This window comes from Rhipicephalus sanguineus, chromosome 3 (genome assembly GCF_013339695.2).
Source record: "Rhipicephalus sanguineus isolate Rsan-2018 chromosome 3, BIME_Rsan_1.4, whole genome shotgun sequence".
In the NCBI taxonomy this organism is placed as follows: Eukaryota; Metazoa; Arthropoda; class Arachnida; order Ixodida; family Ixodidae; genus Rhipicephalus; species Rhipicephalus sanguineus.
The window spans coordinates 173069337-173096304 of record NC_051178.1 but is presented as its reverse complement, the minus strand read 5'-3'; the positions used below and the strand labels follow the sequence as shown (position 1 = coordinate 173096304).

The 26968-nt window shown below is 46.6% G+C and overlaps 2 protein-coding genes across 4 annotated transcripts in view; one reads left to right on the top strand and one right to left on the bottom strand.

The window, feature by feature from the left end:
• The window catches only part of LOC119386100 (probable ubiquitin carboxyl-terminal hydrolase MINDY-4), a gene marked incomplete in the record, with an annotated part of 44240 nt that extends 34316 nt beyond the window's left edge, over nucleotides 1–9924 (bottom strand). Inside the window, 5 exon segments of the mRNA XM_049413605.1 lie at nucleotides 2390–2665; nucleotides 6809–7041; nucleotides 8443–8938; nucleotides 9469–9588; nucleotides 9732–9924. Coding sequence (XP_049269562.1) covers nucleotides 2390–2665; nucleotides 6809–7041; nucleotides 8443–8938; nucleotides 9469–9588; nucleotides 9732–9845 — 1239 coding nt within the window.
• A 314-nt stretch (nucleotides 9925–10238) lies between these two features.
• The window catches only part of LOC119387683 (tyrosine-protein phosphatase non-receptor type 4), a 253973-nt gene continuing 237243 nt past the window's right edge, over nucleotides 10239–26968 (top strand). For all 3 annotated transcript variants that reach the window (XM_037655156.2, XM_037655157.2, XM_037655152.2), the window contains exon 1: nucleotides 10239–10391. The gene's annotated coding sequence lies outside the window, so the exon portion shown is untranslated. The remainder of the gene's footprint in view (nucleotides 10392–26968) is intronic.

The following is a 26968-nucleotide window of genomic DNA, read 5'->3' as shown; positions in this document are numbered from 1 at the left end:
TGTTAGGCTATGTATGTGTCCATGACAGATGTAACATTCAAAGAGGGTGCCTTGATATGGCAATAATGCGATAAAAATTAATGCATGAATGTGAAGGTTTGGGCTAGTTGGTACTCCATTGCACAAGATATTGACAGTGCCAAAAATAGGCGAAGGACAAAACGAGGGGACTTTGACAAGCACTTGCCTGTGTCCCCTCGCTTCGTCCTTCGTCTATTTTTTTTTGCGCTGTCGATATCTTGTGTAATGTAAGAACTTGTGGAAATGTCAGGGCCATTTAACAAAGCTTCCTTCGATGGATCATTCGCATAGGCATTCCAGAGGGACTGAAAATGCCTACAAGGCACCGACCAGGTCTTTTTTAGAAACGATTACTACAGCCTTATCTTTTTGTTGTTGTTGTTGCAGATGCCCATGGACATGGGCATCTGCAACAACAACAAAAACAACAACAACTTGCATAAGGTACTATAGGGGACATTACTTGTATGCTTTAACTGTAGGATAGTAATTACGACATAAATGGAAAGGAATTAAAGAGGATGAAAAATCAACTTGCCACAGGTAGAGACGGAACCTACTACAACCCAATAAAGTGGATGGGAAAGCGACCGCCACTGTAGCTCAAGTGGTAGAGCATCGGACGTCTTATCCGAAGGTTGCAGGTTCGGCCCCTACCTGCAGCAAGTTGATTTTTCATCCACTTTTAATTCCTTTCCATTTATGTCATAATTACTACAGTCGAACCCACATATAACGATCCCACATATAACGATTTATCGGTTATAACGACCATATTTGGGTGCACTGACGATTTTCCTATGCTAACCATTGAAGCTGCGTCCACATATAGCGAACATTTTTCAAAGCCTCCTACTTTTACAACGAACACTTCAGACACGGTCGCGGTAAAAATATCGTGCATACAAAGTGAGAAAAAAAGTTAAAAAGAGGCCTTCTAAAGCGCGACAGGGGCGCGTGCTCGCGCGTGCCCCGCTCCAGTTTACTCGCGACTAAGATACCCAGATCGGCGAGCACCGCACGCAGATTTCGGACGCTGCGAGCGAGTTCGCTCACTTTCCAGGCGTTTCTTCAGTGGTAGAATGGCAGTGAGGGAAAAAAAATAGTAGGCAGCATGAAGCCTTGTGGTCAGCTTTCGCACGGTAACCTTTCCTGACGCCGTTCTCTGCAGCTACGACCGCCTGCGATGAACCAAACAATGCCTTGGAATGCAAGAAGGCATAAATGCAAGAAGTGATAACCGCGATAACTTTCCATCGCAAAAACGTTCACTCCGTCCCTAAACTCGTCGACGCCACAATGTGCCGCGAAAGGTCGTCCGTCTTTTCGGTAACGGCAGAGACCGGTCGATCGGTGATAACGACTTCTGTGCGATTGCGGCGATGCCTTCGCGAATAAGCATCAGAAAAGAGCGAAGGCGAAGTGGCGGCCGTCGATGAACGTGCCATTATGCCGTACAGCCGACAACCTTATATCACAGTCATCTGTAGATATGTGCTCGGCTGCGCATGTACGCCGTACACTGCGGATTGACGGCGGTACGAGCGTACCATGCTGCCGTTCGCAAGCTCGCCGCCGCCGCATTGTGCGAGACCACTTTAAAGTGCGCGTCGCTTTGTAGAAACAAAAATAGCTCACTGTTGTTGCGCGGCGCGGGCACCGAGAAACGTCAATGCACTGACAGCGAGCGTATACTGCGTGTTTGACTAGGCGACAACTGAAGTGCGCCGAGCATCGTCATGCAGGGCTGCGAGAGCATCGCAGAGAAGATGAGTGCGCGTTGCTTGGAAAATGCTTGTTTTCGCTGTGTTGAACGAAGAGGCTAGTCGCCGCACCCGTGCACGTTCCGGAGCGAAGCTGGCACGAAGAACGTACAAATGCGCGCATACGGCATACAGCAAGCGGCCCGGCAGTGACTCCATGACCCGAGTAGGTGACACGCTGCACGCAAATAGCCAGGGATGATCGGTTACACGTCGCAGTACCGCGCTTCGGTGAAACGGTGTCAGCTCATTGCAAAGGCGGTTAATTCACTCGCGAGCACGCAGCGGGAGGCACTTCACGACGTGAAAAGGCTTAGCTTGTCACCGAAGGGTTTGTTAGCACTTTAATAAAAGTGCACAAAGAAAAAAAAACGGCTTGGCCGCTAAGTGCACGTTTTTAAGGGCGAGTCCATATACAACGAACTACTGATATAACGACCACTTTTCGCGACACTTTCGAGTTCGTTATAAACGGGTTCGACTTATACCGCAGTTAAAGCATACAAGTATAATGTTCCCCAAACTTTCCTTAGCTTCATTGTCTGTTTGTTTCGTTAGGTTTTGTGTCATACACTTGAAAGGACCCGAAAAGATGCACTACTCACGGTGGCTTCCTGTCGGGTTATCGGCCTGAAGGTGGCTTGCTGTGCAGTGATCACGAGTGGGTCAATGTACACGTCCTGGTCTGTGACGTCGCTCACTTCAATGTCATTGTTTGCCCTTGCGTAAAACTTTGGAGAGGTCTCGCCGGTGCCGTCTCTGCTCGCCCGACTCTTTGGACTCCCAGTGGCCACCACGGAGTTAGACTTTCTTCTCGTCGACTCCAGCCGTGGCGCACTCTGGCTCCGAAGAAATGTCCTTGGCGAAGTTGGGGAGCTGGGCTGTGAGGATGCAAGAGGGGCACGTCTTAGAATGCAAAGCGTAATGTTTTGTGGAAGATAATGCAGGGCTAGTACAGAGTAAACTGCAGGTGTCATAGCTTGAGTGAACCCTAGAAGGTTAATAAGTGTGCTGCTATAGATCATCAGTGCCCTATTTTCTTTTCTTTAGGAAGTGAACCTCAAGAGCAAGAGACTGCAGCTTCAATCAAAGTTTATTCCCTTTCTCTTTGAAGGCTGATCACTGGGCTACCAAATGGATGGCTCTCTTTTCTCAGAGAGTCCCTCTAAACAAAGCAAGCCTGCACTACAAGAAATAATGAAATGGTTAAAACACTGATGGACGCCAACCAAGGAGGAAAACATTTACAAATATTTAAACTACTCGTTGTTTCTTAATTACTATATTAGTACAAATATTTACTAATATATTAATATAATATAATGTAGTAATATAAAAATTTACTAATGATAATTAGCAAGAATATTTACTAATATAGAGTAAATACTTTTCCCCTTGGTCAGCATCCATCAATGCCTTAAAAGAACACTAAAGACAAATAACAATTTATGTCAGAGTGAAAGCTCAATGTATGACAACTTCTAAAACGGCAATATTATCAACAGTAGTGCCCTACTTACCGAGAAATTAAGCTAAATGTATCACATGATGAGCACCACGAGTGGGACATTTTCGAAGTGATCCCGATGATGTATGAGAGTCTGCCTACAATAAATTACTAGTAATCAAACTAGCAGCAATAAAAAAGAACCTTCCATGCATCAAAAGACGTAACAAAATGCTGTTTGTTCGTTTCCATTTGATTCATGGAAAAAAGAACCTCTGCGGCGTTGCCATGGGGAACGGCGCGCGTGGTTCAAAGGTTCCGTTTTCGGCGAACTGCGCTTCGCCCAGCGCCCTGCTTCGCTAACGCGATCGCGTCTCAGAGGTAGTTTCGGGATCGCGTACTGCCGCGTGTGTTTTGCGCACTTGTGAAAGTCACTCTGACAGAAAGTTCGACAAAATGCCGCATGCATGTGATATTGCCGGATGCCCGAATGGTGCACAACGCCAGTGCTGCAGCAAGGAAACCGATGTGTCTTTTCACTGGGTGCCGTGGAAAGAACCCTCTCGCTGAATTGGAGCCCAGCGTCATGAGCCAATGTCTCGTTGTCAAGATCTCCGTCCAAATCCATTACGGCGATTGCGGCGAACTTCGATGGCTTCGATAGCCGTTGTTGCTGCTGTGAGTCCCGCTACTTTCGCTCTGCTGCTACTAGTGTCGGCGGCCGCGCAGTAAAGGCGGGCAACGTTGGGCACGGCAGCAGTGACGTATGAAAGTCTGATTTCAGGCGGGTGATTTGAAGTGCGCTAACGCGATGCGGACCACTAAAACGTGATTTTATTTCAAAATAAGCACTTCCTTGGCATAAAAGTAGCACTACGAGGTTTCTGGACCGCTATTTCAACAATCAACATCGACTTAATATTTGCCTTTAGTGTCCCTTTAAGCAATGTTTTATCTCGAACAAACAAGATTTTGTCAGACCCTCGACTTCAAGAAATAATGAACAACACTGTCACTAATCCATTAATGGGGATTGGCAATCGCCGGGTGGGGAATGGCAATCCAATCCGAATGGGGATTGGCAATTGCCGCGCTTTCGTGGTGCGTTTTCGCACCACGAAAGCGCGGACAATTTAGAGTTGGTCCTTTTAGTGCGCCAGTTAACGCCGGTTGTGGTCCAAAGACCGATTCAGGGCCGAGAGTCGATAACACAACGAAATAACATCACAAACACATGCACACTTGGCTGGTACCAGTTACAACTTCACAATAAAAGTCAGATGGTGTTAACACAACGGGAACTAAACAAACAGATCACATGCTACAAATGCAATCTCATGCATTACAAATATTCAAGGACAGTTAAAGTCCTCAATACGTAGTATACAATGGCGTATCCAGTCCACAATTCTTGGACGGTACTTGAATGTTTCTCTTCTAGGAAACACTCACGCCAGCTCCAGAGTTGATCGTTGTAGTTCAACCGTTGGCGTAACTTGTCATGGCTCACACGGCGTTGTCATCCGATTCTTCCAGATCGACGATCGACTGGCCACACATCACAAACACGTCTTCTTTGGCCAACGGAGCCACACTCAGCATAACTTCACGGTCTCCGGGCCGACTGACTCACTCACTCCTCCTTCACTGACTGACTGGTCATTGTGGCACGCTTTTATCTCCTCTCCCCTGGGTTCTAGAAGCGTCGGGAGGTTTCTTCAGCGTGTAGTACAGCCAAGGCTAGGGAAAGGGCGAGAGCTTTCTGGCAGGTTCGAATCGCGGCGGCGGCGCTTGGTGATGCTTTTCTTCCGGATGTTTCCAGGCTTTGCTGGGCGTTTGATCGTGTTGTCTGCGTCTGGCTCGAGTGGGTGAGGAGGATGCGGCGCGTCAGCGTCTTTTGATGCTTGTTTTTTCGTCGTTCGCGCTTCTTGGGCGAGCGGCTCACGCCGTTCTATCTCGCTGCTGTTTGAAAGTGACCGCGCGCGCGCTTTATGGACGTGCTCGTTTGTGACATACACAGATTACTAATCCTACGAGCTTTATCAAGCAACTTTCATCTTTTGTCTACTGAATAAGTTGCATTAGGAGTCTTCAGAGGAAACCTGCACTGATACGGTATAATCCTTTCATGGCATGCTGTAATGCTGTAAAAACTATGAAATGCGGCGAATTGCCGACAAAGAGCTCTTGCTTGAATAAGTGAGGCATTACTTCAAAATGAAAGGGTACACAGCGCGTCCCGGAGAACCAGCACAGCAGCAGCCACTGGCAAGAAAAAGCACAACCAAAGGCCGACGCCTTTAGTTGTCTTTGCCTGTGTCATGGACTGCATGAATAGCTGCGTAAGTCGCATCACTTGATAGCGCAGATGAGGGGTGAAATGGCGATGAGAATAACTTTTTGCCTTGAGTAAAAAATAAATTGAGACAACCTATCGAATTTTTTTACCCTGAATCAAAGCATATCACGCCGAATAATACTTCACTTTTACATTTTCCTGGGCTGCCACATGCTGTTTTGGTAGGGTTTCGATAGGGGTCGGGACTACTATTGCCAAAGCAAGAGCCTCCGAGATGGAGAAGTGTTTTGCAACTTTTCTGCTACGGGAAGGGTGCATGCACTGTGGCGTCATGAAAAAGGCGGATTGTAATATCAATGCCTGTTTCTAACATAGTTGCAATTTTTCTTATGTAACAATGCTTTCAGTGAAAGTAGTAAGACTGTTAACCTTTCACGCCATGAAGGAGCTGGGCTTTTCGACTAGTTTTCGGTAAGAACAGTCAAGGACAGACTGAGCACCAACGGTGCGAAGGAATCAAAGGGGATCGATGCGATCCCCTTCACATTTCTCACACTGCCATGAAGGAGCTGGCTTTGTTTTAGGCACTTTACAGCGCCTCATAGATGACAGCACACATTTCATTGCACATCCAAAGCAGGAACGAGATCACTTGCACAAACAAATCAAAACATGTTGGCCAAGAAAAGTATACAAACACCAAGTGAACCGAATGGTGGGCTAGTTAGTATGTATTGCATATCTTAAGGTGTAGTGCAAAGAAATATGAGGAAGCAAAAGAAGACGCAAGAACACAGTGCAACTAGCGCTGCTAGTACAAAGTGCTATTCGTAGTGCTGCATCCTTGTGTCTCCTTCTGCATTTTCCTGTTCCTTTGTGCTAAACCTTATGAAAGGGAGTACATGACTAAAGAATTTGTCTATTTTCTGTCAGACTTGGCACGGAAGGATGGTTTAGCTTCTCAGTGTAAGCTTGTAATCCAGAGCTTGATTTGATTTGTTTTCATGTCTACCATAGGCTTGCGCACAGGGGGGGCGCAAAATCTGCCCCGTACATTGACCCTTCTAGTCACCTAAGAGGGGGGGGGGGGACGCTGAATCTGCCCCATATATTGACTTAGTAGGGTGGGGGGGGGGGGCGCTGCGATGAACCTTTGCCTCCCCCCCCCCCGATGGGGAACCCTGCACACGCCTATGATGTTTACATTGCTTCCAAACAAAGAAGAGGATATACTTTCGCTGACATTCAGTGCACCTCCCCACCTAACTGGAAGCTCACCTTGCAGTTGGGCTGTTGAGATTGTGGTGGCACAGCAACATCTGTCAGCATTTCCGGTTGCAGGTTAGGAAATGCTGAGCTCCTTGAGGAATGCAACGAATGTGCAGGTGTGGTTGGTGCTTCCCCGCTGTGCAGTCCTCTAGAAGCCAGCTTCCGTTCGGCGCTTCGCGCTGACATAGCACTCTGGAGGGTTGATCTTGTGATCACGTGGGAGCTGCTGCCCGCAAAATTGCCTGCACAGCAATTGCACGGCATCAGTCTACAATGGCAAGCAACAGTAAAAACTCGCTGGCATTCTTAATACTACCACAGTTCATCAATGTTATCTACATATGTGACTCATTATGGAGACTGAGATAAAAAAAAAAAAAGCTAGAGCAAGACACAGATACTAAATGTCTTGGTTACTTGGATAAACCTTTATGTTCGCTGCAGTGAGCCCATTGATCATGCACTTTGCAAAAGACAGCTTTTGCTTCACTACTGAGCTGCACACTGTTGCATTAATTAGTGCTTTTGTTTTTAGGCACGTAGGAGGCTTTATATGAACCAGTGCAAAAGCTACGCATAACTTGCAATGGAAACTACAATGACATCTGGGTGTATGGCTCAGAGGCATATATGACATAAAAGAGGCTTCACACAAAAGCCTTCGCAGTCCAGTGAGAACTTCAAGTGTAATGAAGTATTCCAAAGAAAAAAAAAATTAATTTAAAATAAAGTGTATGAGTGCACGGGTTATGTGACCTCATATCATGTAAGGCAGCATGCAAGTGTATGCCAGCCAGCTGCCTACTCATAAGGTTCATGTACTATGTGGTGCCATCAAGCAAAACAAGCTGCTCCACATCTGCCACCAGTGGCGCTAGCTTCCAGGGACATACACAGGCAAGCAGATGGAGGAACAGCTGCTGCAGCAGAGCAACTAGTTGTGCAACACATGCCAAATGCGAAGGCTGTGAGTTTGGTCCCCACTGCCAACAAGTTGTCTTCTCATCTATCTTCATTTCCCTTAAATTCATAATAACTACAGTTCAATTAAAGGGACACTAAAGGGAATAATGAATCGGTACAGATTGATAAATTGTACTCTGCAAACTCTAATATCGTTAATGTCACCATCATAGCCTATGATGGTGAAATTAACTACATTAGAGTTCTCAGAGCACAATTAATCACTCTAATTCATAGGTTCATTAATATAGAAGAAAATCAAGGGCAAAGCTGCATTTTTAAATTTTACGCCTAAATCTCCGTACATGACGTCACAGATTTCAATGCGTATTTTTCATATTTTGGCAACATTGGCCCTACGAAATTTCCTGAAACTCCAGAGGCCAACTCAGAGGACAATGTACATCATTTTTACTGATTAGGAACTACTTAGGACATAGTGGACGCCGGAAAAATCTATGACGTCACGACGTTTAGTGCGGGAATTTCATAGTGGCGTTGCCACCCGCATTTTCTTTTTGCGTGTTTCGTCACTCACCAAGCGCCTGCTTGTGGCAAGTGTGGTGATTTTGCAATTGGGAAGGAGTAATTTACTAATTACTCTTTCCCTCTGAGCTTTCTTTTGCTTCAGTCATTTCGGAAAATGTACTCGTTTTTAAATTAACGAACTGATTACTGACCTCCGAGCTTTCCAAGCAAGTGGTCCGCGTCGATGCGATCCCCTTCGCCATCTTCAACACCCTGCTCAAGCTTCAGCGCCTCTTCCATCCGCTGGATCGTAGAGTTGGTGACCCTCGTGGGGCCGCGGTATTGTTGCGACTTGGAGATGAGACGGTGGACGGATTCGATGTCGTTCTTCGCTGTACGGCGCACTATGAAGCCCCCGGGCTCACGCCTGCCCCGCGCCGACTGAGGACGGTCCGTGTCAGCAACGGTTCTTACGGGAAGGGCTCCTTCGAGCGAACTCAGGGAGTCGCTGCTCTCCGACTTTGTTTCCTTCGATGCCACGGGCATGTAGGTGTTATTGTTCCTGATGTTCATCTCAACATGCCTCGCACTGTCGCCCGAACTGGGCACCAGGTTCACTTTCGAATCCTGCTTGGACTTGACGCTCTTTTTCTGCAGTCTCTCGTAGATCAACATCTCAAGCAGTGCACGGAAAGGTGAATCTCTCGCCTGAAATTATATAAAACGCGCTCGTACTCCACGCTCAAAGCAAATGCCGCGCATAGCAGCTAGGTAAGTGCCAACATATCGGGTCTAAAACCAGTGTCACACGGGCGCGTTTGATCGCGATTGGGCCGGGTCTGGATCGAATTTCTCGCTCGTGATCGGCTCCTTTACGCAAGCTGCAGAAGGGAGCCAATCACTGTAGAGAAATCTGATCCTGATCAGGCTTAATCGCGATCAGCAGTCCACAATGCGACGCCGGTATAATACTTGCGTCACACGGGCACTTTCGATCGTGATGGAGCCCCGATCGGGATGCGGCGACTGGATCCCTTCCGCATCTTGCGCATGTAAACCAATCGAGAACACGAAACTGTACATGCGGCGAATCCAAACAAGTGAACTTTCTTTTGGGCACGAAATCGAAACAGCATCTTCTGTCATTGAGAACGGGGATCGACCACCACGTCGCAATCGGTGTCCTGCACGTTCGGGAAAGCAGGCAGACGCTCTACCGAAAGAGGGCCCTTCCTTACCTTGTTGTCTCTAACGAGGCGTTCCATAAAAACAGCTCTGATCAGCTGGTCCCTGGCAGTAAAGCAACCTTCGTTCCGAGGGAACTCCTTGTCCATATTCGCCAGCGTATCCTTCAGTCCCTGGAGAACAAGCAGAAAGGCTGTTACCATCAACACGAAGCAAAAATGACTCGATCGAGTAGATTCAGGATGAGGGCGTCACGATGATACAGCCTGCAACAACGCTGGTATCTAAGGAAACGTCAACAAAAACGGTACGTTACCTTGCGGGACAAATATTCACGCACTATGCAGCAGGATACATCTTCCACGCATCTCGCCTGGATGATAGGCATTGCGTTGGCTGAGCCGGTTTCGATCATGTTTCTGCCGATCATGTATTAGAACCACAATATTCGAACGCTTGTGGGCATTTAAACCTGCGCTGCCATTTGTTTACGGAAGGTGGCGGCCCCTGCCGGCAAGAAGAAAAGCGTACCAAATTTTGAAACATGGCGGTGGTGACGTATTTTGCGCTCACAATATCACTACAAAAACATAGCCTCTAAGACTAGCAATAAAATCTTAAAGGCAATCTTGAAGGTCATGTTTATTCGAAACGTGATTTTGGGCGTTACTTATTTGTAAGTGAGCTCCATTCAAATTTTATATTCCGAACAGAAAATGAAGTCAAATGTGATCGGCAACTGTTTGCTTATTATTACACAACCTTTGAAAACTTTGCACAGCACATTTTCAGTTAAATCGGTCGTTTCGGGTCACGTGATAACCGCCATTGCGGTAGAGTAGTGTAGCGTTGGTGGTGTGGTGTGCGTTGTGTGCTATGTGCTTTCGCGATCTGTGCATTTGAACTGCAATTTGTGCTGCAAACCATTTCGTCCGGAGTACTGCAATGTGAGAAGCGTACGGTACACAAATATACGGTGAGTTTCGGCCCGTTCTTGCCGTAGTCACCGCTTGGCGTGCGAAGACGAAAACTCTACAATCTTTCGGGACATGCTGCGAGCGAGAAAGTTAGCGTCTCGCGTGAAAACAAAAAATCGATAGACGATGTGCCTTTTAACAATGAAGCGAGCGAAGCGTATGGCAGAGCGCCGGACGTCTTGCAGGACCTGCTCTTGCGTGGGACTTCGTGCGTGTGTGCACGTTGTTTTGTTTTTGGTAGTGCAGCGACTCGTGGTAAGATTCGATCGCTTCTCTCTGTTGCCTGTATGTTCATCGCGAACAATCACTGTTTTGTTATCTCAAATTGTGTGCACTAGTTTCGCGGGTCGTTCGTAACGCACGCCTTCATTGTTGCTTTCGAAGAGCGAACGTGGTGCATGCGTAGAAAAGTACCCTTTGCGATGCCCTACCGGCATGAGTCCGGAAGAGAAAGGTGTAGCGCCTCTGCTATGTTTGTGTTTAGTTCCGTCACCGACGGCACTCCGCACTCTTTCGGCGGAATGTCAGAACGTACAGCAGGTGTTCCCCCCGCCGCTGTGAAGTGAAATTCGAGCTGCGTTTCGCTATGTGCGACAGGGCTGTGGTGACGCAGTTGAAACGCGCTTGTGAAGCTTTGAATTCCGGGTCCCGATCTCGTCGGATCGTTGTTACAGCATGCATATATATATATATATATATATATATATATATATATATATATATATATAAAAACTAACTCCTCATGGTATTATGCTGTAGGCACGTGCGAGAAACGAATACTGGAGGAAACAGCTGTGAGCTTTTTGAATGCCGGCTTAAATGTGCGCTAGGCGTGCTTGACGCACGTCTCTAGAGTCTCTAGTAGGTCGCTGTTTTGACAAGCCATGCATTGCGCACCGTGGAAGTTGAGAATGGCTTCATTTGTGTTTTGTGCTTCTGGGTGGCACCTTGACAGGCAGAAGCGTTCATTCACCTAGGAAAAATAAACCCTGATAACAAGTACCACCACTATGGCTCGGACAGCGGTACCTGCTAGTACGGCGTTGCCTACTTATATTGATTTTCTGTCTCTCTTTTCCTTTTTTTTTTCAAAATAGACACAATCTATGATATTTTGTGACGGTGACTTGTGGGAGGAAGGCCGTACTTTTCACCGTGAGACGCAGCTGTGCTCGTTTAGCTGGCAGGTTACGCTAATCAGCATGCTTGTATGATTCGTCCTACACATTACAACTGTCCTAGCATCAGTTTCCAGAACAGCGTCTTCCAAAGTGTCCATTGGAAAAGTGTACTGCGATTCTGCGAAGCACGTTGGCGTACACACCTGCAGCGCGCGAAGGAAGGTATTATTATTATTATTATTATTATTATTATTATTATTATTATTATTATTATTATTATTATTATTATTATTATTATTATTATACAGTCTTATGGCTGTGTTTCATGGGACAGCTTTTTGATGATCGGTACATCGGAACTACTGCTAGCCCGATCATTTTTGTTGAATGATGACGACTCGAGCACCGCCGAGTTTTTCAACTACTACGCAATCGCTGCAGTTGTGTACAGCAATCTAATAAAGGTTTATTAGTGCCACATCATTCGTCGAATGATGGTTCTGCGACTTGCCGTGCGGGTTCATCAATCGCTCCACGTAGGTGAAGACGACGAAGGACCAACAAGGCTGCGTAATTTCATTCATTACTCATCGGATTATTTTCGACGGGGGCCTAAGTTGAGGAACCACAGATGGTCAAAATTAACCCGGAGATCCCACTTACCTCATGATAGTATCGTGGTTTTCGGACGTTGTTAAGCCCTATAATTTGATTTTATTGCAGGCAATAAGTCACATTAGGTTAGCGGGAAGGATTACATTCCGTAATGTTTCCTACGTGAACCTTGGCCAGTCCCGTATCGTACAGTGGAGACGACAGTCGCCGCTAGCCGCGGAGTTCGCATGAGCGAGTCTTGATTTTCTTGTTATTTTGCTGAGCCTTTTCTCCATCGCCTCGTTAATGGCTTGAAGAGATCGACGGACATTGCGACAGACCGAGAAAGAAATGGCACCCAATAAAAAGGGCGTTCACTAAACGTTTCGCTTTTTTCTTCTTTTATTGTACGGCGAAAAGAAATCGATTTTTTTTTTTTTTTTGCTTCTTTGATGTGCGTCAGTTGATCCCTTCGAGCGTGTGTCATCCGTTGAGTGCTTTCCGATGAACCGGCTCATTAGATACGACTGGTGCAATCACGGAGGTACTAGTGCCACATTGTATCTTCTGTTGCGTTTGAAGACCGTGCTGCGTGTTAAAAAGAGAGAGAGAGAGAAGGAAATCAAATATAGGCGACGTTTGCTGTGTTGCAATTGAGAAAGGGAGAAAAATGTATACAACAAAATGGAAGGCACTCTTACAACGACTGTAGAGATGGGCAAATAGCATCTTTTGAAACCGCGGATCGGTTGCGATTCAAGTAGCGCCATCAGCAAATCGATTCGAAAAATCCATCATTCCTAAAAGACTTGTTACATACTTGCAGAGTCATTTGATACTCAAAGGTCTGTGTCACTATTGCAAACAGATACACCAACTATGTAAGGAAAGGGGGGGGAGGTTGCTCCCGGCCCCTTGCCTCAGCAGCCTCAACTAGAAAAACGTCGTTTTTCTCTGGACATGCTGTATACTGCTGGAATAATGAACCTTGCGTAAACAAACTTCCAAATTTTTATCAAAATAATGACGTAATCATTTTGTGCGCCTCGTTCGATGCACAAGCAGGCTTGACTCCCTCTTTTGGTCGGCGTCGACTCATATAGTCCAACATTGCGTAGTTAGATTTACCTGCTACGCAATGTATAACACTAGTATAGTACTCGTACTATACTAGTGTTAGTACCCTTAAAGGGACACTAAAGAGCAAAACTATCTTTCTCATATTAGTAAAGTACTCTTTCACGATACCAAAAACACCACGCTTGCTGCAAGAAGACCCTTAGTAAGCGAGAAAACGCGCAAAAAGTAAATGTGGGTGGCGACGCCACCTAGAAGTTTCCGCACCATTCGCCGTGACGTCACATATTTTGACGGCGCCTACTAGGGACTACGTAGTTCCTAATCGATAAAAATGAAGTGCATTGTCCTCTGAGGGTCCATAGACCTAACATACCAAGTTTGGGGTAATTTTGTTGAGCCAATGGCGCCAAAATACGATAAACTGAAATCCGTGACGTCACGCGTGGAGATTGCGGCGCGAAATTTAAAAATGAAACTTCGAACTTTATTTTCTCCTCTATTAAAGGGACCGACAACTGATTTTTCTCGACCCAGTTTTTTACGGCGCAACAGGAAGCTTACCCTTCGTAGCGTTTGTAGCTGCAGTGGTTTATCCTAAAAGCACGTAGTTATTTTATAAGCAGCATTTTTCGATCTGAAAGGCTCCAAACACGCATGAAGGCTTGCTCCAGCAACGCTGAGAATTGATAGCGATGCCGCTAGCCCTCGTGAAAGCTGTCGTTGTTCTGCTTTCGCAGGAGTTACTGTAACAATGCTTAACCACCTTTATTTTGAGCTTTCCAACCATTTTTGAAAATAGCAAGCTGTTACAATGAGATGATGTGGCTTTATACACCTTCTCGGTATTTGTACAGCGTTGTGTGCACCTGCGCCCAAGGTTGCCTGCGCCTGTGTCAAGGCTGCCTACGCCAAGCGAAAGCAGCGCCACTTTGTTGCATACAACTAACGCAGGCCTATATGTGCATTTTTATGGAGTTATATATTTTAATATAAAGAAAGGAACAATATTTCAGTACTAACAGAAAAGTCATCGAATGCGTACACCAATCAACGGTCACGTGACCGGCTTCATCGGACCATTTATGACTTTGCCGCCAGAGGCGCCAAAGGTCATTTCTCGCGACTTTCAATTAAGAAATAAAAATATAAATCCACCTCTCACGAGATAAACAGGGTTTGTTTGAGTCAACGCGATGGACAATCTTTTCATCAGTGCAGTAATCTCATTTCATGTTCTGGTCAGTTGTCGGTCCCTTTAATAAACCTATGATGGCGAAATTAAGGACATTAGACTTCTCAGAGCACAATTTATCGATCTAAACCAATTCATGGTTCCTCTTTAGTGTCCCTTTAAAAGTAATTCAGGACTACCTAACCTATACCTACGCCGTAAAATTACTATACTATCATTGTATACGAAAACGTATCGTACGTTTCGTTATAACACTCCCGTTCAACCAGCCCATCGTACTACAGCCCCTCAAGTCACCGGAAGGCCGTCTACACATCTCCTATCACCGCGACCCACCATCACTCATTTATCGCCCAGGCAGCGCCTGAGCGAAAACGTTTTTCCCACAACTGGAACGGTTTTCCCACAAGTGTAATCCTTCATTCCGACATGGATAACTTTAGAAAAGCCATAGAATATTTGTTTTATTAGAGTCTTTTAGCAAGTTACGGAAATACGGTACGCAAATACGGTAAAGCAGTACGGTACCGCTCCTCCTTTCCCGGTCGTTGAGCGGCCAAAGCACAACCAGCGGGAAAGGAGGAACGCTACCGTACTCCCTTACCGTATCTGCGTACCGTATTTCCGTAACTTGCTAAAAGACTCTATTAATCCCTATCTCCTTTGCCCACACCCCCACGTAAAGCCGCCGGGAAGGGGGCCTTTGAGGTATATATTAAGTGAATAAATAAATAAATAAATAAATAAATAAATAAATAAATAAATAAATAAATAAATAATGCAAGTTTTGCAGGATGCAACGTTTACAGCGAAGAGGCCTCGATCGCTTTCTTTATGATGGTGTTTTGCAGTATACATTGTCCTATCTTGCAGCAAAGATGATCGTGCACACTTAATTAAAAAAAAAAAAAGTGAGCTGCAGAAAGGGCGAGCCATTGAAGCCGAAACTTAGGAATGTGGTTCGCTTTAGAAACGACGATGAGGGCGATAACGATGACGATTGGTACCTACCCACTCGTGAAGGATCGACCAAGAAAACGAGGACAAATATTTTAGTCAATGGAAAATGTTAGTTTCGTTAACCGTCTTGTTTCGCCGACTAGCGCTCGTGCGACGGCTTGAGGGTCCGGTATTAATTCGCCTATTGCTCCACGTTCGTTATGGTTGTCGTGAGTTGACTTTATCGCGATCCTCGGCCCTCCCCACCGGTTTGCAGTTGGCGGGTTTTTCGAGACGGCCGCGTGCACCTGTTGTGGGTGATTACCATACTGTGGGCACCGAACAATGCACCCCCGCCTTCCCACACGGCGCTGCCGGCCGCCCGCCATTTCGAGAAACTTGTAGTTATTGCAGAATGCAGTTAATTTTTGGGAGGGCAGCTGTATCGTACGAAGACGCTTATGCCTTCTTTCCCGTACTGTTTCTCAAGAAGGCTCTCGAAAACTGGTATCACTTTTGCGGATTGTAGTACTGTACAGTACACGTCACCTGATTTTTTCACAAAAAGAGGGAGCGCGCTGGGCACATCGAGCGCGTCGCCGCGAATTACGCCGAGCCACTCGCAGAGTTACCGTGCAACTAATTAGCCGTGTATTCCGCCATACCCAGTGGCTTTTCCAGCTTGATAATAATACAAGTTCTGATGGACGGCGCTGAGATTTACAAAATGGCATATTTATGCACCTATTCGCATTTAAAGGTAACGCACGTGCTTTCACCTTGAGTATAATGGTCACAGACGCGCTGACTTTGGTGTGTTGGCCTCCGTCTTATGCATTTAAAGCGATTAGTTTCTCTTTGGCTACTTGGGCAGCATTTGCTAGAGTGAAAACTGTGAGGAAAGTGAAATTTGGCAACTAGGTACGTGTAGACTGCTGTCTGGCCTAGTAGTCACCTTATTGCTTCTATGGGTATGTGCTCCAACAGACAACGACCACATTCGCATGCTCCCATTCTTAATCAATCCTCAAAAAGAACAAGACACCTGATTGGATGGCGCGGGTGACGTCACGTACAAGGGTAGTAAGGAGGGGATGAGGGCTCCAGCTGGAAGCACTCGATCTGCAACGGACAACTCTGCGTTTGATGCATGGCGACACTGCAACGAAGTTACAACCGGGATACAAGAAGTAGAAGAAGAGGTGCGTGAGTGGGGGTATGCACCCTTGTCATCCCAAATGTACAAGTGTATGCATGTTGTGCTGAGATTATAACAGGACTGTGTTGTTGTATCACTTGGCGTTGTCGCCACGGCCAACTTCGTGTGCCTGTGCTCCGATTAGCCCAAAGATTTCGTGATTCGTGGATGGCATGGACATATGCAACAGGTGACACAAGAAAGCAGCATCGCTAACTGGCAGTCATCCTTACTGGCTTCATATCGATTTCGTTAGACATTATTGCTGTGGGTAGACGCTTATATGGGAGCAGTAGGTAGTTAAATATGAAGCCACTTGCAGTGTTTAAGAAATAAGCGCGTAACAGGACTTTCGCGGCCGTTGTGCAGTTGCCAGTCAATTGTTCCGGCACTCTGTACTTCGTGCGACACCTAGACCTGACGAAAAATAAACGAAGCATAAAAACCACCCAGGTTGTTCCCCGTGCTTAATTAAGAAAGCAGCACGGCGCGGTTGAGTGTCAGTGACCTTAGAAAAGTGCGGACCCTTGTAAGTACTGCGTTAGCGTCATGGAAGAAAAGGAAAATACTCTTTTTCTTATATATATATATATATATATATCTCATTAATTAACAGCTTTACAATTAATACTTTACTGATTTCTTTAATTTGCAGTAGGCGAACTGAGTCAGGGTAATCCTCACTCAGTTGCGCAACTAGCGATCATTCCCAGGGTTCCTTATGCATTGGCCTAAGATGACTCGAAGTGAAAAGCCGTCGTCCTTTTTTTCTTCTCATTCAATTGCATTGATCCCTCGCCCACGAAGGCTTTCTGCACCTAGCGCGGTTTTGCACGGCCTCCGGGATCGGAGGCATCGCAAGCTTTCTGCACCTCACGCGCCTCTGCGATCGGCCTACCTATGGCCAACCGACGATGTCACGTGAAGACGTCATTATGACGTCACAAATGTTGGCGATTATTGACATCATGATGACGTCATATATTGTGACTTCATCACATGACGATTTTTTTTTTTTTGCGTCACTAGTGTTGACACCGTCGGTCATTTTTCGAGCTTGATGAGGCATCTGAGGCTTTCGCCTTAATAAATTAATTGCCAGACGTGAATGCTGCTTGAGTTTGCGGGTCACTGCATACCACTTCACTATGCGTCGCGTACGCGGCCGTCCAGCGCCTGTAGCCGCGTATTAAGGCCGAACCATATACAGCGTTTTTGCCAGCGTTTTCTGACGTTGCGTCCCTCGACGTCGTCGCATCAAAGCCGTCAGAGAGGGCGGCAAACCATATGAAGAGCGTTAACTCAGCGTCGCACAGTGTGACCAAAGGGAATGAACCTGACACCTCGTAAAGCAGTGTACAGTTTCTTTCAATGGACCAACTAGATATACTCCTGATTATAGCTTTTATGTCTCATTTGCAGTTCTGTGGTGCAAAAAGAACGTGTCACAGTGCCATCGAAAAGTCTTTTTTTTTTTATTTGACTTGTAGCGCCAGCTATTGGCATTAAGAAGAACCACGAATTTGTATTATATGGCCTCTGAGCTTGAAGCTGCCGTACATCTTTGAGGCCACGTATTCGGCCAATACTTTCATTCCTGCTAAGCCTACCGATGAACTTGAGTACGGCTCTCGGAAAGAGTTCAAAGATATCACGAGCACTTTGCTGTCGAAGCTTCTAGGGAACAAGCTAAGTCAAATACAAGCATCAGTTGAGAACTTAAGCGCCACACAGTGCACGGTGACGACTTATTAGATCCGAGGCGGGCGGCAGCCATTTTGGCAGCATCGACGACGCCGTTACGTAGCGGAAGTCGCTGCCGGCCGCAAGCTGATTGGTCCTGCGTCCATCGAACTGCTTCTGGCGTCGACGCTGCCGCCCGTGATGTCTGGACCGTCCAGAGGTGGACGTTTCGCCCACCGTCACCGGTAGCGTCGACGTCGAGGGACGCCGGCGTAAGAAGCGCCGGGAAAACGCCGGCAAAAACGCTCTACATGGTTGGCAGGGTTCTGTTTGGTGTCGCAGAAGTCTGTTGCCAGACTGAGAAGCGCGAAGCGGCTCGTGGGTCGCGCCCCAGTGACACGGGCACACCACGGACGCTGGCAAAATACTGAGGAAGGCGAAGCGGCTCGTGGGTTACGTGCGCCCCAATGACACGGGCACACCACGGACGCTGGCAAAATACTGAGAAGGGCGAAGCGGCTCGTGGGTTACGTGCGCCACAGTGACACGGGCATACCACTGACTTCTGCGACACCAAACAGAACCCTGCCCGGCCTTTAGGGTCTTCATTACGGATCCATCCGCAGGTCTGCGTCCGGTCGCGCGCTCACGCTGGGAACCACGCTGCGCTCACTTCACACCTGTGCGTATAATATATATGCTCGCTAATGGCCGCTCGTGCAGAACACAGTGCGCTGCCGCCTCCTATCTCGCTGCTGCCCCTTCAACGCTTGCATGCAGGCGTCGCAAGGTGTACGCGTGTGCCTGCTGACAGCTTGTATACGTGATGCTACATAAACAGCTGCAGCTTCCAGCGTAACGGCTGCTTGGCGTCTTTCTAAACATCTCTCCTAGCGAGTGTGGATTAACTGCGGGCGCTTTGAATAATTGCCTCAGCTAACTCGGGCCGGGCCAATTTTTAGAAAAAGTTCGTCGATTTAAAAGACGAAGAGGCGACCAACGGTATGTTGTTGCGTCTCGCGCATACGGGTAAGCCTATTGTTGATATCAGCGCTTAGTTAATTAGAAAACAAATCTAATTGTCCTAACTATTAATTATTTGCGCAGTTGCAAAGTTTTCCTCGTCACGTTCACGAAAACGTGCTTAAAAATTGCCGGCTCGTAACACCCTTCCTAATCACCTTTTCTACGCGTTTCAAATTTCTGGTGCGGAACACAACAGAAAAAAAAAAAAAGAGCCAGGCCTGCGCTGAAACCGCAGCACAGTCACAGCGAAAGCTGGAAGAGTGGCATTTTTAGAGCCCGTTGTAAGCTCTCTTGGGGCTACTAATACAAGCACACTAGCAAGGCACCCACTACGCCATAAATCACAATTTTTGTGAAGTTGGTAAGCACCTACTAAGCCATTATTCGTCATTCTGCGGAGAAGCGAGGCACCAGCTACACGTCTGTAAGGCATTATGTGCACTTTGTTGACGCGACGACTGATGACGATGAAGAATTATGGCTCAGCCCTTTGTAATGGGTTGGAAGCTTTAAACGGCCCACCAGTTATGTAATTTGCATTGGGTGACGCCCGGTCGCTATTTCGCTCTCCCGTCATGCTGTATAACATACGTTGACGTGGGAGAGAGACGGGGGGGGGGGGGGGGGGGGGCGAACAACTTTACTGAGACCCAGAAGAAATGGATCATGCGCTTATGGGCTTCCTTGGCATCCAATACAAGTGCACTTGCGAGGAACCCACTACGCTATAAATCATTGTAATTTTACTGAGACCCCGAGGAAATGGATAAGGCGCTTATGGGCTTCCTTGGCAACCAATACAAGTGCACTTGCGAGGAACCCACTACGCTCTAAATCATTGTAATTTTACTGAGACCCCGAGGAGAGAGAGAGAGAGATAATAAAACGAGAGAAAGGCAGGGAGGTTAACCAGAATTGTAGCATCCGGTTTGCTACCCTACACTAAGGGGAGGGGGAAAGGGAAAGAAAGATGGAAAGGACAGCGGAGAGAAGAGCAGGCGCGCGATAAAAAAAATAAAAAGATATAAACAAAAGGAAGCTGTAGATCGGCAGTACTAAAGCCTATTCAATAGGCCACTGACACGCAAAAAGTTCAGTGAGGCCTTAAATGATTTTCGCTGTGCAGACAGTTCGGGTCGGCATTCCAGCACTGACTGTTCCGACAGGGGTCTGCCGAGGAAATGGATCATGCGCTTATGGGCTCCCTTGGCAACCAATACAAGGGCACTTGCGAGGAACCCACTACGCTATAAATCATTGTAATTTTTTAGAAGTGGGGCAGCAGGCACTGTGCCATTTTTCATCATTCTACGCAGAGCCGTGGTACCTGCTAAACGCATGCAAGGCATTATGCGCACTTTGTTGATGCTGTGCCTGATGACGACGAAGAATTATGGCAGAGATCATTGTAATGGGTTGGAAGCATTTCACAACCTACTCGTTGCGCAATTCGCATTGTGTGACGCCTGGTTACAGAATTCGCGTTGTGCGACGCTTGGTGATTATTTTACTCTTCTACCGCGCTATATTGCATATGCTAATGTGGTCCCTTCCCGACATGAAGCCTGTATAGGACCTTTTTGCAAAGCAGTTTCAAGCACCGGCATGGCTCAGAGGTTGAATACTGGGCTCCCACGCAGAGGGCCCAGGTTCGAACCTCGTTCCATCCTGGAATTTTTTTCTTATTTCGTTTTTTTTTTCTTGTTTCGAGCGATACTGGTTACGGACACCGGCGGCGGCGGCGGCGGACAACTACGGCGCCAAAAATGGCCGGTGAAATGATCTCATAACAGCTTTCGCTGTAAAAGAAAGATTGAATAGCAAGGATAAATTAGAAGCTTCATGAATTACCCGTTTCCTAGAACGCTTTGTGGTTTAAGAGTCATGGCCTAAGTATGAGGATTGTAGAGTTGGTTAATTGCTCTCGGCTAACTATGTGGTTAAGCAGAATTAGAGGGGAAAAAATAGCGGGGCATGCTCCACACAATAGTCAATTAACGGTCGCGTCCTCCACGAGTGTTTCGGTGTATTGTTAAAGCTTCGGCTAACGTCAGCCGGGCGAGTTCGTGAACGTTCATTGTACTCACGGAGCACCGTTGAAGCAAAAGAGGTTGTGCGGAGAGGGGGAAAAAAAAAGAATCCTGAGTGTCTTGCTTATTATTATTACTTTTTTTACCTTCCGTGTTTCTTTCAATAGTGCTGCCGCGGTACAATGAACGGTCAGCAACTCGGTCAATTTTTAATTATCTCCGCTGGTTTCCTTTAGTAGTGCAGGCTTCCAAGGATTCCGGCGCAGTTAGCGAAAGCGATTATTACGGTTCGCCGAGGTAAACTATTTTGTCGAACTTTGGTCGAACAGAAAACAAGTGTGCGTTATTAACGCCATGTATACGTACATTTATAATTATAGATTGCGTGTTCAGTTTTTGCGTGTATGGCCGTTTTTTACAGCGAAGCGGTTCTAGCTCGGCGTAAAGTGCGTGACCGTGCCCGAAAACTATCATCATCATGAACGGGTATGTGCCACAGAATTTGGGCAGATCCCACTACTCACCGCTACGGCGTGGCCTGTAACAACCCTGAGAACGAGTACACCACAGAGAGAGAAGAGAACGAAAGCAAGAGAGAAACAAGCAGAGATACTGAAAGAAAGAGATAGAAAGAAAGAGAAAAATTATTGCCGAAAAAAAATGTTCACGAGGCGGCATCCGAACCCGCGTACCCTCGATCCGAAGGCGAGCGCCCTAACCACTCGGCTATCCAGGCACGCTAGCAGAGCATAGCATAGCCTTGTATATCATAGTGTAGCAAAGGTGTGGGAAAGGGTAGTGTGCGTGATGAGGGAAAGGAGGAGGGGGGAGAGTAAAGCGTAGCGCAGAAATAATGCGAAAGAGAGAAACAGAAAGGAATACAGGGGAAAAAAAGAGAGAGATGAGAATGTCAGCGAAAGAGAGAAAACATAGAAAGAAAGAGGAAGCAAGTATCGCGTGATCAAGCGACCAGATACCGCACCACCTGGCCAAGACACGCATGCGCAGTGGCTAAGCCACACCCACCGACGGAGACATCGCGCGCAACCTCCGCTCTATAGTGCATAGCCTGGCTGCGTACTCCAGAGGAGGAAGCCGCGCATCTTGAAGCGACTGGGCTACTGCCGGAATCGCTGAAGGTCAACGTTCTAGATGTCATCAACGTCACACTGTCACCCCAAACTCGCTCTCGCTCTCTCTTGCAACACAATCCTAGGGCAATAAGGAAGGTTGCCGAAGTGCACGAAATGCGTCAGAATGACTGGGAGAATGCGCATGTACATGTATGTGAAATGAATGGTATACGTCGGGTGTGATTGAGTGTTCGGTTTGTTTTCAGTTAACGGTCACCGCATGAATAGGAGAAAAAAATGAATATAACAGTAGAAAAGCAGGCAGACAATGAAAGTCCAGAGTGATTAGGACGTCGCGTTTTTCGTTTCGCCGCTCGCTTTCTTTTTTTTTTTTTCGTTGTCCTGTAGTATATTCGGCCGTCGTCGAGGTAAGTTTCGCAAGATGATGAAGTTCTCTCAGGAAGTGCCAGTGACGTCAGCAGCCGTCCCGCGAATCATTTATATAGCACGCCGTATATCAGGGGTGTGCGAATAGTGAATTTTAGAACCTAACCGAATACGAATTGAATAGTGATGACACCGAATCGAATACGAATAAAAATCAAATACTGTTCGTATAGTTTTCGAATAACAAGTCAACCATTTTTAAAGCAGCCCTACACTGGTAAAGCAACAACTAAAAAAAAAGCCCAAAAATACCATAACATTCTATTTGAAACACCTATTCACAAGCTCTAACAAAGGAACATTACGATTACTTTTAACTAGGGGTGTGCGAATATCAAATTTTTCGAATACGAATCGAATACGAATATCCACCTTCGAATATCGAATCGAATATCGAATATCAAAGGAAAAATGCCTCCACAGTAACAATATTTTACTTAACATGTAGCTATTTGAAGAAAAAAAAAACATTAACAGCCCGACTGGCGACACAACATACACTGCTATCTCCAGAACACAATGTCCAGATGTCAAAATGGCTGACTGGGCTAGTTGGTGATTCATTCTGCTTGCTTGAAATGCGAGCACTTAACGTAGACAAGGATGTAAAGAAATAACACACGGACAATGTCCAGGCTAGCACAATGCACATCACAACACAAGCAAATATCACGGCACAATGAAAGTAATGACTGCATGTTATCATGAGGAAATATGAGTTGCTCCACATGATCAGGCAGCAGGCGCTCCGTTGTAACAGAGACACCCCCACCCCCCTCCTGCCACTGAAAAGGCACGCTCGCTTGGAATAGAAGCAGGGGCGTAGCCAGAAATTTTTTTCGGGGGGGGGGGGGGTTCAACCATACTTTATGTAGGTTCGTGCGTGCGTTTGTATGTGTGCGTGTATATATACGCAAGCAAAACTGAAAAATCTCGGGGAGGGTTTGAACCCCCCCAACCCCCCCCCCCCCCCTTGGCTACGCCCCTGAACAGAAGTGGCTGGTATAGGGAGTTACATGGGGCAAAGCTTTGCCAGACTGGGGTATCTGAAGGTGCCTACAGTCTGCCACCAGTCACGTGAGTCACTGTCTTTCTTCAGAAGTGGCCCCGCATAGTGAACGAGTGGTAGTGCGGCACGTTACGGCCGCATAATATTGAAAATGTACGGTTACATGATCGCCAACAACGCTGCACGTCGGAGATGCACCAGCAATAAATCATACGTATTGGGGCGCTCGTCGCAGGCAGATATCGTGCCTCCGTGTACTAACGATGTTTATCGCTCCTCTCGGCAAAGTTTTTAGCGATACGAACGCAGCAGAAATGTGGAAGACGAGTTATTTTATGCATGATAATCGAATCACATATTCGCATTTTTCGAATATTCGAAGTTATCGAATATTCGAAACTTTTTGAATACACGATTTTCGAATCGAATACGAATATGTCGAATGTAATATTCGACGAATATTCGAAACTTTCGAATATTCGCACACCCCTACTTTTAACCCGCAAAAAATGCCACGATTATTAAACTGAAGCGAGCTCGTATAAAGAAGCAACTAGAACCTTCGATTTTGTAACTGCAGGATGAAATATACCAGTGACTGCAGTATTCAAGGTGGTCAAACGCTTTTAAATAAAACTGGTGCATGAATATTAAGCAATCTTCATGAGTTGACGTCATCATGAATGTCATGGCGAAGATAGCGAATTTATGACACTGTCGCTTCTGCGACATTGGAGTTTAAGGCAAAAGCGCCTTCATCCTGTGATCAATATGGCTTCTATAGTACCGTAAGTACATGGGCTGCATGCATCTAGGTAACTTGATGATGAAAACAAGAAAAGTTACCCCTCGCTCTTCCAACGTCTCGTTACTTCGATCATTTTTCTTCGTTGCTGATTATTCGAAAAATATTCGGTATTTCGAATATGCACTATTCGGTTCGAGTACCGAATCGAATATAGCTCTCTTCGATTCGTTATTCGAAAGTTTCGAATATTCGCAGAGCCCTATAACGCCGTAATCTCGCAGAAAAGATCGAGTAAAGAGGGCGTCTTTTTGTCCCACAACAATAATCCTCATCTCTTTTACCTTCCTTTCCTTGCCTTATCGCCACGCGCCTGGCACTTTCTGGTCACGAACGACATGTGCGCTATCAGCGTGACATAGCATTCTTGGTAGGAAAGTGGCCAGCGCCGAGTTTTCAAGAAAGGAAACTCAAGCAAGCCACATGACGATTATTGTTGTGGGACAAAAAGACACCCTTTTTACTCGATCTCTTCTGTGAGTGTAATAGGAGACCGAGGCAAGCTATAGACCTGGCGTGGTGTCTCAAGCTGCTTGCGTATACGTGAACCCTGTTAGGTTGGGCCGAGTTGACCCGGGTTGGGTCCATATCAGGTCAGGCCGAGTTGATCGAGGTTGGGTCGAGTTGTGTTGAGTTGGCCTATCTGGTTGGGTCGGGTTGACCCAGATTGTGTCGAGTTTGGTCGAGTTGCCTATCAGGTTGGGTCGAGTTGATCGAGGTTATGTCGAGTTGTGCCGAGTTAGCCTATCAGGTTGGGTCGAGTTGACCCAGATTGTGTCGAGTTTGATGGAGTTGCCTATCAGATTGGGTCGAGTTGGCCTATCAGGCGTTGGTAGATTTGACCGAAATTCGGTTGCCAGATTCGTATGAATACCAGCGAGCGTCGAGGGAAAATTGGTCGACACCCGTTGGCAGGGAGATGCGTGTAGGTAGCGATCGCGTCGATTTGACTCAGTGTGTCTTCTGATTGATTCGACCCGATATAGTGTCGTGTCAAATGGAATCTTCAGTGGCCATACATATACGCCGGTGGCAGTCTGTAGATTGTGTGCGAGGTCCCGTGGGCTAATGTTTGGCCGCTATGGACAGGAGCGCGAATATGCTCGGACGCTCGTTTCATTATATTCGGATGCACGCGTGTTATCATGTTTGTCGGATCTGACTGTAGTCGAATTTCGTCACTCTGCAATAATTACCACAGAGGCCGCTTTTTGGAAATCTCAAAGTGGTAGGTACGCCTTTGAGCGGTAGGTACTTGATTCGGCGTGGTGCGTGGCCATGACGTGGCAGAGGGCTCATCGCAGGAAAAACTTCAGTTGTCCCATTTGACCCAACCGCGCGTCTCTTCTAGTTAAAAAAGTTACCTTGCTTTCTATAATTAGCGTTGTAATTATTGTCTCTAAACATCTTAAGATGTCTGCCGCTACAGAAAAAGTAATTAGGAAGGCAGCATGCAAACGTCGCATCTTCCTTACTTTTGGGCATTTTCGAGCGCACTTCTTGAAACACCCGGTATACTCCCAAACGAAGAAACAAGCCGGTGTGACACGGTGGGAATGTTAAAGAACATAAGAGACCGCCTGCGCGGACGTGAGTTTCTTGGAATTGAGGTTTCTTTAAAGAAAAAAAAAATCACCGTCTTTTTTCATTATACTTCTTGCATATACTAGTTCCTCGCGTGTAGCATATGAAGAAACCCACAAAGCATAAAACCAATGCACAGTGGCCGCCGTCTTTCTTTTTTTTTATTTTCCCCGTATCTAATGACACGGAAGCGTGATGGCTGATATTTCATACGAGTTCGTTGCTAGCGCGAGCGCTTTAATGTCAGTAATAGCTGCGTATCGTAAAAAGACCTTAATTGTGTAGAATATACTTTAATAAGAGTTTAATGGAGCAAATCCCTGCGTATCCGGTAAACTATTACAGTAGTTAGCAGCGTCTAGAAACTGGTCGTGTGATGACGAGGGCGTGTAATAACAGTAATGAATACCAGAGATGAGCGGTTCTCGGAAATCAACTGCTCATATACCATGGTGCGCGCGCAAAGTAAGACACGCGGTTAGTTATTCATCGTTCCAGAAGCCTTGCTGTAGACGGCATTGCACCTATATAGTGCTCGACAGATCACTGTACTGTTAACACAATGCAGAAATGTTAATGACAACGCAGCGTGGCACGTGGAAAGCGGGGTTAGGTTTCAAGATGATGTATGCTGATGTATACGTTGTCCGCCTGTGACTCTCACTCCGTTATATTAAAATGTTCTTCGCACACTGCGATGCTTTCCGTACGAGAATTTCGCTGCCCCCCCCCCCCCCCCCCCACACACACACACACGCGTTACTTAACCATTCCTGCCAACTATCCCGGTGTCCC